Source organism: Eptesicus fuscus, chromosome 15 (genome assembly GCF_027574615.1).
Source record: "Eptesicus fuscus isolate TK198812 chromosome 15, DD_ASM_mEF_20220401, whole genome shotgun sequence".
Lineage (NCBI taxonomy): Eukaryota > Metazoa > Chordata > Mammalia > Chiroptera > Vespertilionidae > Eptesicus > Eptesicus fuscus.
The window spans coordinates 37,943,844-37,959,521 of NC_072487.1; the positions used below are offsets into that span (position 1 = coordinate 37,943,844).

The 15,678-nt window shown below is 37.8% G+C and overlaps 1 protein-coding gene across 1 annotated transcript in view; it reads left to right on the forward strand.

Annotated features, from left to right (window-relative positions):
- Positions 1–15,678, forward strand: part of TMC1 (transmembrane channel like 1) — a 325,206-nt gene that overhangs the window by 225,643 nt on the left and 83,885 nt on the right. The window contains exons 3-5 of the mRNA XM_054727564.1: positions 4,426–4,473; positions 7,545–7,716; positions 13,234–13,362. Of these exons, the coding sequence (XP_054583539.1) occupies positions 7,592–7,716; positions 13,234–13,362 (254 nt within the window). The 5' untranslated portion in view covers positions 4,426–4,473; positions 7,545–7,591. The remainder of the gene's footprint in view (positions 1–4,425; positions 4,474–7,544; positions 7,717–13,233; positions 13,363–15,678) is intronic.

Genomic DNA, 15,678 nt, shown 5'->3' on the forward strand with positions numbered 1-15,678 from the left:
TTCCTATTGCATATTCCTGTCTTAAATAAGCTTACTTCAATGTAGTTTAGCTTGCTGCCTCCAGCATTTTGACAGGACCTCCCCTTCCTCTTATTCACTGTCCTCCAAGTCACTCTGCAGGAGAGAGTTTATTTTTAAAGTACATAATCAATAGGCGCTGGGAAGCAGCCAAAGCATGAAGGGGTCATGTGGTTGGAAATAAACTACTAGGATTGCTGAGAGGAGGGATGGCAAGAGGCCATGCCAAACATTGTCTGAGAAGGGAAAGACAGTCTGTAGCTCCCATTTAAGGGTTCTGAGTGCCTTTTGCACAGGCTTTCTGTCTTGGAGGGGTTTTTTAGCTTGGTTCTTTAGCATCACTTTGAGTTGCAGGAGATACAGACCAGCATTACAGTTGCTTTTCAAATAATAGTCCACTAAAATCAAGTTTGGTCCTAGCTGGTTTGGCTCAGTGGACAGAGCATCAGCCAGTGGAATAAAGGGTCCCGGGTTCCCTTTTGGTCAAGGGCACATGCCCTTGTTACAGGCTCGATCCCCAGTAGGGGGCGTGCAGGAGGCAGCCAATCAATGATTCTCTCTCATCATTGATGTTTCTATCTCTCTCTCCCTCTCCCTTCCTCTCTGAAATCAATAAAAATATATTTTAAAAAATCAAATTTGGTCTGAGGCTCACAATGGAGTCTTAAATATCCTGGTCATAGTGCTGCAGTGTATATCCTATCTAATAAAGAGGGAATATGCAAATTGACCATCACGCTGTCACAAAGGATGGTGGCGCCCACAGCGGAGGCAGGGTTTCCATAACACAAGATGGCTGTGCCCACAGTGGAGGCATGGTTTCCGTAACACAAGATGGCTGCAACCACAGTGGAGGCTGAGTTCCCGTAAGGAGCCTTAACGGGCAATCAGCAGGGACCTGAGGCTGCGTGGTGCTGGGATGGGGCAGGGGACTGAGGCTGAGGCCCCCCGCCTGGTGGGGCTTGACATGGGACCTCAGGCTGTGACCCCGGCCCCAGCACTGGGCCAGGGGACCTGAGGCTACGCCCCCGCCCTGGCACCAGGCCAGGGGACCTGAGACCACGCCCACCCACCTGGCGGGGCTTGATGGGGGACCTCAAGGTGTGCCCCCCGCCCTGGTGCTGGGCTGGGGGACGTCAGGCTGCTCTCCCCGCCCCGGGCCAGGGGACCTCAGGCTGTGTCCCTCACCCTGGCTCCAGGGGCCTTGAGGCTGTGTCCCCTACATGGTGGGGCTTGACAGGGGATCTCAGACCATGCCCCCTGCCCAGTAGGGCTTGATGGGGGATCTCAGGCTGTGTACCCTGCCCAATGGGGCTTGACAGGGCACCTCAAGGCTCACCCCCCGCCCGGCGCTGGGCCAGGAGTCCTGAGGTTGTGCCCCCTGCCCAGCGGGGCTTGATGGGGGACCTGAGGCTGCGCCCCCCACCCTGAGGGGCTTGTCGGGTACACTGAGGCTGTGCCCCCCACCTGGCGGGGCTTGATGGGGGACCTGAGGCTGTGCCCCCCACCCGGCGCCGGGCCAGGGGACCTGAGGCTGCTCCCCTCGCCTGGCGGGGCTTGACAAGGGTGGGGCTGGCTGGGTCTGGGTCTTGCGCAATTTTGAGGTGCCACTGGTGGGTGGAGACTTGACTCTGGGTCCTGTGGCAAGCCTCAGACTCTGACAGGAGGAAGATTTTCATATATATTTTACTAATTTTCTTTCATCTCTGACATTTCTATTATAAAGAAAGGGCAAATAGCAATATTAAAATATTTCCTCTAATTAATACCCTTTTAATGTGCACGAATTTTGTGCACCTGGCCCCACTAGTATATATCTATTTGATTTCAGAGAGGAAGGGAGAGGGAGAGAGAGATAGAAACATCAATGATGAGAAAGAATCATCGATAGGCTGCCTCATGCACGCCCCACACTGGGGATCAAGCCTGTAACCCAGGCATGTGCCCTGACTGGGAATCGAACTGTGACCTCCAGGTTCATCGATAAATGCACAACCACTGAGCCAAGCTAGCTGGGCCATAGTGCTGCAGTTTAGTTCTCAATTCTAATGATGCCTTTGCTGATCCTTTTGTTGTTGTTGTTAATCCTTATCCGAGGATATTTTTCCATTGATTTTTATAGAGAGTGGAAGGGAGCGGGAGAGACACACAGAGAGAAACATCAATGGGAGAGAGACACATAAATTGGTTGCCTCATGCACGTGACCCAACCAGAGCCAGGGATCGACCCTGCAACCAAGGTACCTACCCTTGACTGGAATCAAACCTAGGACCCTTCGGTGTGTAGGCTGATGCTTTATCCACTGAGCCAAACCAACTAGGCTGCCTTTGCTGACCCTTTGCATCAAGAACAAACCAATTATGATCACAATAACTATTAAAAATGACTATTCATGACCCCCGACTCAACCGCCAGACAACGGGGTGGATTGAGTAAAGAGGGCATTTAAGGAGAATGTGCAGATGATCATGCACCAACTGAGACACTCTGTTAGAAAGTCACTCAGAGGAGGGGAGGGGCTATGTCTGCAATACTCCCCATTACATCACTCAGAAACCATGGCTCTTTTTTAGTTCTTTACTTGCAGCCATCAGGATGTCTCCTCTAATGGATTTTTAGGTTTCATTTAATGGTCATCTACGACTATCCTTCTTGTACCTGAAAAGATGACCTATGTTCCAGTCTTGTTTTTTCTCTCTCCTGTCATCAGAGGAAATGGCTTTGTTGCTTTTCTCTTTGGCTTGGGACATTTCATTCTGCTGCTTTTATTTAATATATGATCCTTCCTAAAGATTTTCTTACATTTTTGTTCATTTAGGTTTGTTTTGTTTTTTCTATTTCATTTAATTAACAGTATTTAATCATGTCTAGTAGGTTGATTATCATAAATCAGCACAATATTTAGTGTGAATTTTTGCTTTAGCATGTTGTAGAATAGACTGTGTGGTAGCCTTTGCTATGTGTCCTTAGCTGTTTCTGTATTATACACACTGACCAGACCCTGCTCCAAGGCTTATCTTATCGCATTACAATGCCTTCCTAGGGAATTCTCCCTTTGACTGAAGAAGCTTGGAGGAGGTGGCATTAATTGCAAATAAAAGACCATGGCCCATTGTTGAATATAGAATATCTTCTTAGCCGTGTCTGCCTTCACTGTTGCGAACTCTCAGTGGTGACTTAAAGATCTTTGTGCAGATGCAGTTACGGCCAGTGACAGAAGGCATATGTCCACCCTGAACAAAAGAACACTTATTTTCACACTGCATGGCTGACGTGGAGTGATAACATTTTTGCATATTCTAAAAATTTTTATGCAGATGCCTTTTAAAGGCAAAAAGTGCTTTTACAATAATCTTCTTTGTGAATGGAATTTAGACTCTTGGCATGTGCTGCCTTTTCAATATGCCTGTTAAGTTCTGAATAATAAGCTTTGACAGTGTGTGAGCAGAAACAAAACTGGAGGTTATTTCCCATGCTCACAGCAACATTGTCATCTTTGATTTTTTTTAAACTTATGCTCATCCACCTTAAATAAAAATATGAGAAAATCAATATTTTATAAGCAAGTTACTAGACCAAGATTCTAAGGAAATAGACTGCTATAATGTTTATCATGCCAATTCACAGAGCTTTGCTTGTCTCTGGGTGACTAAACCTGAAATGAATGAGCAATAGTTAACAAGGAAAAAAAATATGCCAATTAATATATTTTTCCACATTACTTTGTATTAAAAATTTTATAAAATCTTTATATGCCTTTATACAAATGGAGCAAAACTAAAAACAAGACGCTGTATCAGTATGGAGTGAGAGATAAACAGAAGAAATATTCTTTGTCTTAGAAAGAACTGTAATATCACTTATCTTCCCATTGTCAAGGTAAATCATATATTAGAAAATGTAGGCTGTATCCATATAATACTTACAGAAACTATTGAAATAGGAAATATTAGCCTTTAAGCATTTTTTTAAAGGCTCTTGACATTGGTTAGCTGGTTAGAATGAAATATTCTGTTTTAATAAGCTAATTTGGTTATAATAACCAAATTGTGCATGTGGATATAGCTTTAATAAAAATTTAATTTTCATAGAATAAAATAATTCAACAAACCCCAAGTCTAATTATTGCAATACAGAATTTATTTTGGTTGAAGCTATTTTAAATTGATCTGACAGGCTTATAATTGATGTTTTGCAAATGCTCGAAGGCAATGAAGCAGAAAAGTCTTTGTACAACATTGAATAAGGAGCTGTGCTGTGGATTTTTAATAAACAGTGCTCATTTGGACAATTTTACTGAAAAATGTTTTTATTAACTTTATTATGAAAATAATAACAGTAAAATCAGTGACTGACAATTGTGCCATCAATTAAAGACTCACCATGTTTTTTTCTTTCTTCAACAGTACAAATCCAAGTGGAGGAAAATGAAGATGATACCGAGGAAAGTTCAAGTAAGTGGGGAGGGACGCACTCGAGATAAGTTTCATGTGGAAAAGCAGCGAGTTAAGGCCATTCACCCTCTTATTTTGTGGGATTATGCTACCACATGTAAGCACAGGAACATGTGTGGCTGACTTTTCTGATGGTCTCACAAAAAAGATCAAGTCCAGCAAGTAGAATCTCCACTTAACTTGCCTTTTTATTTCTCTACTCTTTTCCCTGTTAAAGTCTTTGTCCTGAAATCTTTTATCTAAAGGCTGACCCTATTACAATGAAACAGATAGGCCATGTTGACTGAACTGAGCAGGTGGTTCAATTAAAGTGAATCAGCAAGTTCTTTTGTATTTTGTCCAAATTGCTCTGTTGTTTTTACTTTGTGTAGGTTCAGCTCAAGAGCCTGGATTGAAACCCCTTTCCAGGCATGCAGATCACTCATGGGTTTAGAACATGCGAAAAATCATTATATGAGCAAAAGCTTCAAATTTACCAAAACTGAAAGGAAAAGCTGCATCTCGAGAATAGTTCAATTAGATGATACATCAACACTATGAATTTAATAACCTGAGCTCAATATGGCCACCAGTGAATGTTCACAATGCCATTTGTTTTTAATAATTTGGTGCATTTGTATGAAAATAGCCCAGAATCTCATGCAGATCCTGGATACCATGGTTTGCATACTGTAGGGGTGGGGAAATACTTTTCCCTCTACCCTTCTGAATTTTTAGCTGAGACCCCTGTAATATAAGACAGTTTAACAAGAGAAAAAGCACACAAACAAGTTTATTAACACTTACAGCTCATATATATATATATATATATATATATATATATATACACACACATACACACACACACATATATATATGGTAGATACCTAGGAAAAGATAAGTAAACTTAAGAGAGAATAAATGATTTTTAGGAAAGATGAATGGGCCCTTTGAAGAATAAATGGGAAGTATGATAGTTTGTGACAAAGTTTGCCAGGATATGGTGTCTATTTCTAGTCTTCTGTCCTTGGATGTGTCAACCTTCCCTGGGGATGAAACTCCCAAGGAGAGCATTTATGATAATTGAATTCCTGTTGGAGGCTGTGTCCTTAGGCAGATAAGGGAGTTCAGAGAAAGCCTCTTCCTGAATTTGCTGTTTTAAAAGTGTCTACTGCTCAAAGTAATCACCGTAACAAGGTGGCATATTTTGGGGTAGTACATCTTGAACTCCAACAGTCATATTTTGAAGTGGCATATTCTGCTACTCTTTAATACTGAATTGAGATCATTCCAAAAGGTAACATTATATGCAAATCTGCATTTAGTAGGCAACTGCAAACATTAATATTTTTAGAATTTGAATATTTGGAAATTAGTTAAAGCACTAAAGACTGCCTTTTTTTCTTAAGTGGTAAAAGATAAATCTAATGATATACTTTTCATCCATGGTAAAACTCTGCAAGTTTAATAGTTTGCCTTTAATACAAAATATACTAAAATGTAGAGTATTAAGTGTCTGCTTGAATTCTTGAGTTATTTGTGGGTGAAATTGTTTCTCAATCCCTGTCAAGCTTTGTCCTTTCTATAATCAGTGACTAATGTGCTTAATAAAGGCTTAGTAAATTTTCAGGATGGCAGAACGCGCAGATAACCTATGGCATTTGCCACAATATTTAACCAGTGGAAAGTCACTTTTGGTTTTGATAACAGAGTAGTTTTCAAAACCTAGTTTCTGTACTAACCAAACTTTAGTAATATAGGCAATGATTTGAAATATCAGTAACAAAGTTTGGATAAAAAATGTTAAAAGATAAAATGCATATGCAAAAATGACCAGATTTAACTATTAAATGAGGAATCTGATGAGGCATTACAACCAGTTCAAAATCCCGACACAAAGAACAGACACAATTTTAGATTAGGAATATTGAAATGATGTGCAAATGAAGACATGACTGTTTTGTGGGTTGTTTTTTATTTTTATTTATTTCTCTTTTGGTGGAGGATGATTATTTCTCTACTAAACAGAGTTTTTTTTGTGTGTCTGCATACAGTAATTATTTTGCATTACTATCAAGTTATCTATAATTTACTGAATTACAAAGCAGCTCCCAAAAATCTAAATTAGATAACACAGAAGGCTATGTTGCAGATAATTTATAATTTTCCATTGGAGTATAAATTTTTTCCTACTGTAGCTTTTAAATAATGGGATAGTAATAAGTATGAATAATATTTAATTTTTATAGTAGTTGATTCTAAATATCAGAAATAGTTAAGAATATCAAAATTTTACAAAGATGAAAGTGAAGTAGGATTATATGTTATAAACTGTGAAGGAAGGAACTGAATTCTCTTTCTACTCTTTACCTGGAAGCTTCCTAAGAAATTATAGACAAATGAGGCATTGTTAATTGACAAAAAAAATAATATCATTTCTTTCAGGTTTACATTGAATTTTTATTTATAAGTTATGTCTCTTCTTAGGATTGAATGATCAAGCAAATGTATTTATCAATTTATCCATTTCATTTGAGAAAGGGATATTTAGGAAAAAGAAGAAAGAAATATTTGGAATCAAGAATGAGGATAATTTAAATTAAGAGAAATCTCAAGTGCTAAGTTAATGTCTTCAAAATTATTCTAGTTTGTAGCCTTTCCTTGTCATTTCTATGCTTTGTTCTAAGATAGAAGTAGTAGTAAACACATAGTGGTTAATCCATCAACCCTATGTGTTGGATTGGTAACCGCTAAACTTCGTTTAAAGGTCATAGTGTGATATTAAACTCCAAGTCATCTTGTTACCCAAGTAAATGAAGACTGGAATTCTAAAGATTATTAAAAATTGCAGCTTCACATTCACATATTTGAGTAGATGAACCACAAAAGAAATGATAATTTAGGCAAATGTATGTATATGGCAGGCTATGAAATATATATATATATAGCATAGTACATGTATCGTGATATGGAGAATTGCTGGATTGTGGTGTCATTTGTGTGACAGTGTAATTAAAAAATAAGAATACATTTGGTAGCAGGAAAGAACACTTTCTGATATTGCTCACTGAAGCATTAACTGGTGTGTTTAGGTGAAGAGGAAGAGGAGGATGAAGATAAATTACCTCGAAGAGAGAGCATGAGACCTAAGAGGAAACGGACCAGAGATGTTATTAAAGAGGAAGACCTACCACCTGAACCAGAGGATGAAGAAACAAGGAAGGCCAGAGAAAAAGAGAGGAAGAAGAAGTTGAGGAGGGGAGCGTAAGTTAGTTCTGATCTTTAACTGAAATCGTTATTCATTCAAAAGCACCTGATGCTGAAAGAAGACCATTCCCTTTAGGCACTCTTTGGCTTTAAAATTGGTAATTAAAACTACCTTTAGAAAGACAGGCTTAATCTGATACTGCCATTTTATTCCATTTAGTTAAATGTATTTTAATATTAAAATAGAATTTATAAATCAATGTATATTAAAAATGGCCCAAGAGGAATTCCCTTATGAGAGATCTAATCTGACATAGTTATTAACATATAATTAATTTAAAAGTTTTAAATAGATCCCATTGATTATATGCATTATCATTGAAGTAGAAAAGTCCTAAACAATGAGCCCCAGTCATTTTATTTTATGGAGCAGGAATTGGAAAACTATGGCTAATTCTAGCCCAAGAGCTAACAATGGTTCTTATCATTTTAAAGGGTTATTAATAAAAAAAAAAAAGACAAATATGGAACAGAGCTGTATGTAGCACTCTAAACCTAAAATATTAACCATCTGTCCCTTTACAGAAACCAAAAGTGTACGGCCCCCTGTTACAGAGGATTGGGGTGGTCATTTCCTTTTAATACACTGTTTATTTTTTAGTTCCACCAGGCCAACCTTTTACTGAGTGCTGACTTTGTGTAGAATAATATATTAAATGCTGTTTAGGGAAAATCCAAGAAAATAATTTTCTGGTCTTTGCTTTCCAGAAATTTGTAGATAGCAGACAGGTTGGAAAACTGTGTGTGTAAACAAATCTAATAATAGAAATCCTAGATCCCTTGGAAAGGGTTTAAGAGAATAGCCAACCTACTCTTGCCAATCCCAGGTGGTAGGACCATGGAATCACTACCAAGTGAGCAGATCTCCTCCCAAACACTCCTAGGACTAAACGATGAGGAACTTTCTAAGATGGCCTTTCAAGATGACACACTCTAGTGTTCAGTGATTAGCTATTATTTTCCTCCTATAAGTAATCACAATGAAAAACAACTGTATGAAAATAATGTCAGGTAGAGAAGCTTAGTATTAATAGAGTGTGGTTCTTTTTAAAATAAAAGAATAACCTTTGTTTTATTATATTTTTATTAATATATGTTTTTAAATTTCCCTCTTTTTTTCTCCTCCTCTTCTTCCTTCTCTTTCTTTTCTTTCTCCTTCTTCCCAAACTCCTTCTCTTTCTTTCATAACCCAGACACCGCCTACTTTAAATTTTGACTCTGGCATTTAAAAAATGTATTTTTATTGATTTTTAGAGAGAGAGGAAGGGAGAGGGAAACAGAAAGAGAAGCATCAATATGACAGCGGAACATCGATTGTCTGCCTCCTGCACACCCCCCTACCAGGGATTGAGCCCACAACTGAGGCATGTGCCCTGACTGAGAATCGAACCAGCAACCTCGTGCTACACGGGACAATGCCCAACCACCAGCCACACCAGCCAGGGTTGGCTGGCATTTTTTGTGTTTTCTTTTAAAATATGTTTATGCTTTGTTCCTTTTAAAAATAAAAAACAACAAACTTTACATTCCATGTCTTAATACTTATTTCTTAGTAATATTTTCTATTAGCAAAGCTTACACATCTGACAGTAGTATTTCACTGAGAAAACATCACCAGTACATATGCATGACACAGGTTGTATTCTAGAATTTGCCTTTGCTCTCTACTTATGAGAGGTCCTTTTAGAAAAGTGAGTCGGGTGGGAATTTCTCTGCTTTCACAGTTTGCTTAAGGCACTCATGTCAACTGCTCAACCTCTAGGGTTAGGACCATAAGAAGCAGCCAGGTCTTGGCCCCTGTTGCTTGAGGGAATTTGTTCCTTTGACAGTGTCCATCCTTAGATGGTTCTCAGAACCCAGCCCTGCCTCCCTACCTCCCCACTCCTCCATAGGGCCATACTTGGCTAAAATGAACTTTGTCTTCATAGGTTTTGCCAGTTATAATACTGTTGTCAAAATTTGTGCAACTATTTTGAATAGTATCATAAATTATTTGGGATGATCGGTAGTTCTGATATCTGTTTAAAGGTCCATATTCTATTGTTCATTTTGAAGACAAGTATCATTTAAAAAAGAAAATGTGTTAGCAAATATATTTTGAGAAAGATTGATTAGTAGGCAAATCAGAGCACATTTATTTAGGTTAATTAAGTCATGGTCTTTTAAAATTTAAATGTTCAAGTGAAACACCTTAGGGAATTTCCTTGTTGCTGACCAAACATTTGAAACCAACTAAAACCAAGGTTATAATGCTATCTTTGGAGATGGTTAAAAAACACTGCCCTGTTAGACATTTTGGAATATTTCTAATAATATTACAGGTTATTTCTGACCCAGTTTTAAATGAATAAGTAATATGTTCATAGCAGTGAGAAATTCAGCATATTATGCCTCCTTTTTTAAAACAACTGTTGTTTAAATAAATCAAACTTAAGATAGAAAGCTATGCTTGCATAAATTAGCCCTAAATTTTAGAAGATGAAGCATGTTTGTGCTGTATTCTTTTAATATGATTAGCACTTTTTTTGAGTGGTTCCTAGAAAAGCAGTCTCCCTGTAATACTGGTGAATAATATTTTAATTACTGGTGAATAATATTTTAATAATATGTGAAGGTAGCTCATCCAACAGCTATACCTTGTAGCATAGCATGATTCCTCTGCAGCCATCAACCATTAACAACAAAAACTTTAAAAATGTACTAGTCTGGGATCAATTAATGTAGGAATAAATGTCTTTCCATACCATACTGGAAGACATTGTTATATTTCAGTAAACTTCAAGCACTGGGTTAATAATGATAACACATCATCCAAAAAAAAATTCTATATATAAACACATTAAATAAATATTTATCCAGCTCCACTTCTGTGGAAGATAATTTGCTCATCTTTGGAATACATGGATATGAACATGCAATTGCCTGCGTTCTCCAGAAGTTTATACTATAGATAAGGGAGAGGCCACGTAGACATAAAGTATTATGGAACAAGACAGTATAAATGTGCCACAGAAGAAGTACAAAGAGGTTAGGAGTGTTAGAGAAGAGAAAACTGTTCTCATAGGGATAATCAGAAAACAGGTTATTGAAAATATTTATTATGATTTTTGAAGGAATCATAGAATTTGGATAGGTTACACATATAAAGTATGTACTGGGTTTAAAATATCAGTAAAATATATAATTAGTGTTACTAGGTTTCTATTAAGTTGTTTCTAAAAATTTGTATTAAAGAAATAAGCTTTAGTTGCATGGTAAATCTATATATTGAATAGATCATTCTTTCATTGTTTGATGATGCTGGATTAAATTAGGTACATAAAGGAAAGACCAAGTTCCTTCTTAGTAATCATTTTGTATGATTCTTAATGGACACTCAGTAATGGTAAACTCTAAAATACTTAAGTGTAAATATTGTGAATTATTTTGGGAGGGTGGACAAGGTAAAGACTTAAAATATCAAGCAATTGAATTATTAATCTTAAATCCTTTTTGGTTTTCTAATTGAATCCATTCTTGATAGTTTCTTCACACACACACACACACACACACACACACACATATATATATACATATTTTATTTTTGATAGTTTCCATAAAGATTTCAGTAGAACAATTATCTATATAGTTTAGGTTTAGTCTATGTCTACATAGAAATAATATTTTGAGTAATTTTTACTAAAACAATAATTTTTACTAAAAAGTATTTTTTCTCCTGGGACAAACCAACTCACATATTATTCTAATTTGGCAAATTAAAAGGCAAACTGTGGCTGTAGATGTACTAAAAAAATCCTCAAGTATTTATGTCACCATAAGATTTTTGTATAATAAACATCAAGTAATTACAACAGAAACAACCTAATGGCAATCAGAGTTGCATTTTAGTCGAGTGTTATTTTATAGTTCTCTTGAGCCAGGATAACTATTCTAAGCAAAAGTATCTGAATTGGCCAAAAACCCAACTGTCAACAGGAAGTGCTATTTGGGAAGGTTAATATGAAATTTAGATATGATTAAACCTATGGGTTAGTGAGAAGAGAAGATATTGCAAAGTCATTTTATAGGGTGACATAAAACTATGGGTATGTCCTCATGTTTCTCAGCTGGAAGTTCCAAAAACAGCTTTTGCCATATTCCTACTGTGTTTAGTCATAAAACTTAGTGAGCAGCAAAATGTATTTCTGACTAACTCCAAGTCAGATGCCAATGTCTTTGTGAGGGTCTAGTTAGTAGAAAAAAATTTCAAGTTCATTGAACCGAGAGCACTTAACAGAGGGACTGCTTAATAAATAATAAATAATTGTTAACTAGGTTACTGGAAAAGTGAAAAGAGAGCACTAACATATCATGGTGATAGCAACTTTAGGAAATAGCTGCCACCCAAGGGCAAGGCTAGAGGAACAATGAAAAGAGATTGAAATTAAAACTGAGAAGCATGGAAAAGGGACCTACAGAGCTATCAACCACTGCAGAGGGGACATGCTCAAGTGATGAAGCTCATTCTGCTAATGTTGGAAACACTGGCCAACTAGAGTCCCGTGCAGCTGTGGGAGCCCTGAAGCTCCTTGAGGGGAGAAGCTTTGATAAGGAGGAAGCATCACCCCCGAGGAGCAAACAGAAAACTAAAGGAAAGACCAAGTTCCTTCTTAGTATCAACCTATTGGCAACCTAGTACTGAGCCAGCTGACAAAGCAGAAATGTGCCCTAGAATCCCAGGCCCAGCATTGCAGTATTAAGTACAAAAAGGTGAGTTTGAAGAAACAATATTACCAAAAAAAATTGATCTCTACAATATTGCATTACATTCCTCCATTTAAAATTATGTTTTCATTTCTTTTTCTTCGAGTTCTGGACTCTAGAATATTTTAGCAAAACAAGGAACACAGAAGAGAAAAGAAATATCTCATTTGCTCAGTAAGAAACTGAATTCCCTTGAAGGCCTCTTCAAAGGACTCACTTCCACAAAATATAATTCAAATTGAATTTTATCAATTGAAGTTGTGAGCTTAATTACAAGATTAAGTGAGCTTTGAGAAACGAATTTTTTATTTTTTTCTATTTCAACTTTTCTCTCTTTCTCCCGAGTCAAAGCTAACTTAAAAAATTTAAGGGCACTTCAAAGACATCTTCATCTCTAATTTACTATCCTTACTGAGAAATAAAGTTTAAAAATGAAACGTGGAATTGGTAGGGGCAGTGTATAAAGAACAAAGATGAGAGAAAATAATCTGGATGATAGATCTGTAACTATTCTGAGAGTTTGAATCTGTGGACTATTTATACCAGAACAGCTTAGTTTCAGGCCATCAGAATGTAAATGCTGTTCTTTAAAATTATGGAAATTCCAGAAATCCTGAATCTGTGTTCAGGGGCAAGCCCCAATGCTTATGGATATCAGCAGCCACTATGTACAGCCAAGTTGATAAATGACTGAGTTTCTGATATAATTTTTCTTTAAGTTTGGAAGTCAAGGAAGACATAAATTTATTACGGTTATTTTTCCTTTTAAAGGGATGAAGATGATGAAATTGATGAAGAGGAATTGGAAAGATTGAAGGCAGAGTTAGATGAGCAAAGACAAATGATTGCTAATGTCAAATGCAAGCCTTGGAAAATGGAGAAGAAAATTGAAGTTCTCAAGTAGGATGCCACTTTTCATAATTAGAAATGCTTTCTTTGATATTGGTCTCTTAAATCCTCTGTGTATACCTATATTTAACATATAATGCTATATATGATATGTCACATATGTAATACTTATACATATAATACTCATTGCATGTAATGATCATGGTCATACATACATGTATAATATATCATATATATCCTATCACTAGAGAGGCTGGGCTAATAACTACAAACTTAAAAGTACAAGCAGATTTATTGTTTGGAGTCTTATCATCCTTGTGGTCACCTTTGATTGTTTATTCCTTGAACTAAGAGTTTCCTTAGTTTAATACATTCATTACCATCCCTCTGAAAAAGATATATTTGAATTTTACAAGTTTGTGTAGATTGCACACTCTTATTTCTTTACAGAGTACCAGCCTCACTTGATATTTTAGGTGATAGCTTTCTTTAAAATACAGGGAGGATGCTAAGCCAACAGCACAGGAAATAAGATTCTACTTAGGGCTATGTTAATGACTAGTCCCTGGTTACCTGACAGTGACCTGATTTTACTCTTATGTTGAGTACTGACGAGGAGCAATCTGTACACAGATTTATAAACTTCTGATATTAAAAGTCAAGTGCTTATCCTTTTCTGTAGGATGGAAGTGGATCCACCCCTGAGGATCATACTATGCTCCCTTGCTGTGGTAGTTGGGGGAGGCGGGGTTTAAAAAAGGGAATGTGTCTGTGATAACAGTCATGTTTGCATAAAAGTTCCTGCTACAGATTGCATTTTTTCATACAACCATTTTAAAAAATAGTGGTGCATTTCCAAAGCTATCCCTCCATAAGCTTATTAAACTTACAATGTTAAATGTTATTTTATACTAGAGGCCCGGTGCATGAAATTCATGCACTGGGGGGAGGGGTCCCTCAGCCCAGCCTGCACCCTCTCCAATCTGGGATCCCTCTCACAATCTGGGACTGCTGGCTCCTAACCACTCGCCTGCCTACCAGCCTGATCACCCTCTAATCATTCCCCTGCCAGCCTGATCAACACATAACTGCTCTCCTGCTGGCCTGATTCCCCCCAACTGCCCTCCCCTGCAGGCCTGGTCACCCTCAACTGACCTCCCCTGCCAGCCCGGTTGCCCCTAAGTGCCCTCCCTTACTGGCCTGGTCACCCCTAACTGCCCTCCCCTGCCGGCCATCTTATGGTGGCCATCTTGTGTCCACATGGGGGTGGCCATCTTTGACCACATGGGGGCGGCCATCTTGTGTATTGGAGTGATAGTCAACTTGCATATTACCCTTTTATTAGATAGGATATCTAGTGAAAGTGATAGTATTATTGTCTCTGGTGATGAAAAGAGAACAAAGTAGCTACCAGGATAACTCACTTCTACTCTTGGTTCTGAAAAAGCTTGTGTGTTATTTAAGGAAATTGCTTAACCTTCTGGGGCCTCACCTCAAATTGATAATAAGATAGTGTAGATTTACCCTGTGAGGAGGGAACCTAGTCATCATTTATAATGGTATTGTTTTGTGTTGTGGAGTAAAGTTTTCCAAGTTTCAAACAATGGTTTTCCTAGTACACTTTGCATCACATGATTGTTGCTGGGAAGTCCTGCGTGTGTGCATGTACATACCAACCACAAGAAAAGGCAAAGACAAGTGGCATTCCTAGCTCCACGAGCTACAAATGAGTGCGCATGTGTGCTTGTGTGTGTTAAAAGTTTTCATTCACTGAAGTGGCAATGATGCTAAATGATAGGTTTAAAAATATCTTTACTTGGCAAAATAGAAGGTTGGCAGCCTTATGTTGACTCCCAAAATATAGTTTGAAATATTATTGGCCTTGAAATCCCCAAACCTGAGAACCATAGGTGACTATAAATAGAAAGTCACACTATTGGAAAGCGATAATATTGTGACCTTTCAAAGCATGGTATGCAATTGCGTAAGAATGCCAAAGAGCTTTTCTTCCCTTTCCACCTGTTGGAGGTCTAGAAATCCATCTCCCACACCCCCTGGCCTATTTCTCCCATGTGTAGCAGTGGAGCATACATGGGCTTCAGACTTAAGCTTGAATTTCAGATCTTCCACTTAATAGCTGTGCAATTTTAAATGAATTCTGTAGTTCTAATGATTCCTTATGAAATTACATGAATTTTGAGGGCTATGGAAATCATTAAGTGAGATAATTTATGTAAAACACTTAGCATGGTGCCAGAACAGAGCATGTACTAGTAGCTGGGAAATACCCTAACCCTAATCCTCCTGTCTGCAGCTGGCAGTCTAACCACTGAGCAAAACCAGCCAGGGCGGTAGAAGCCACTTAAA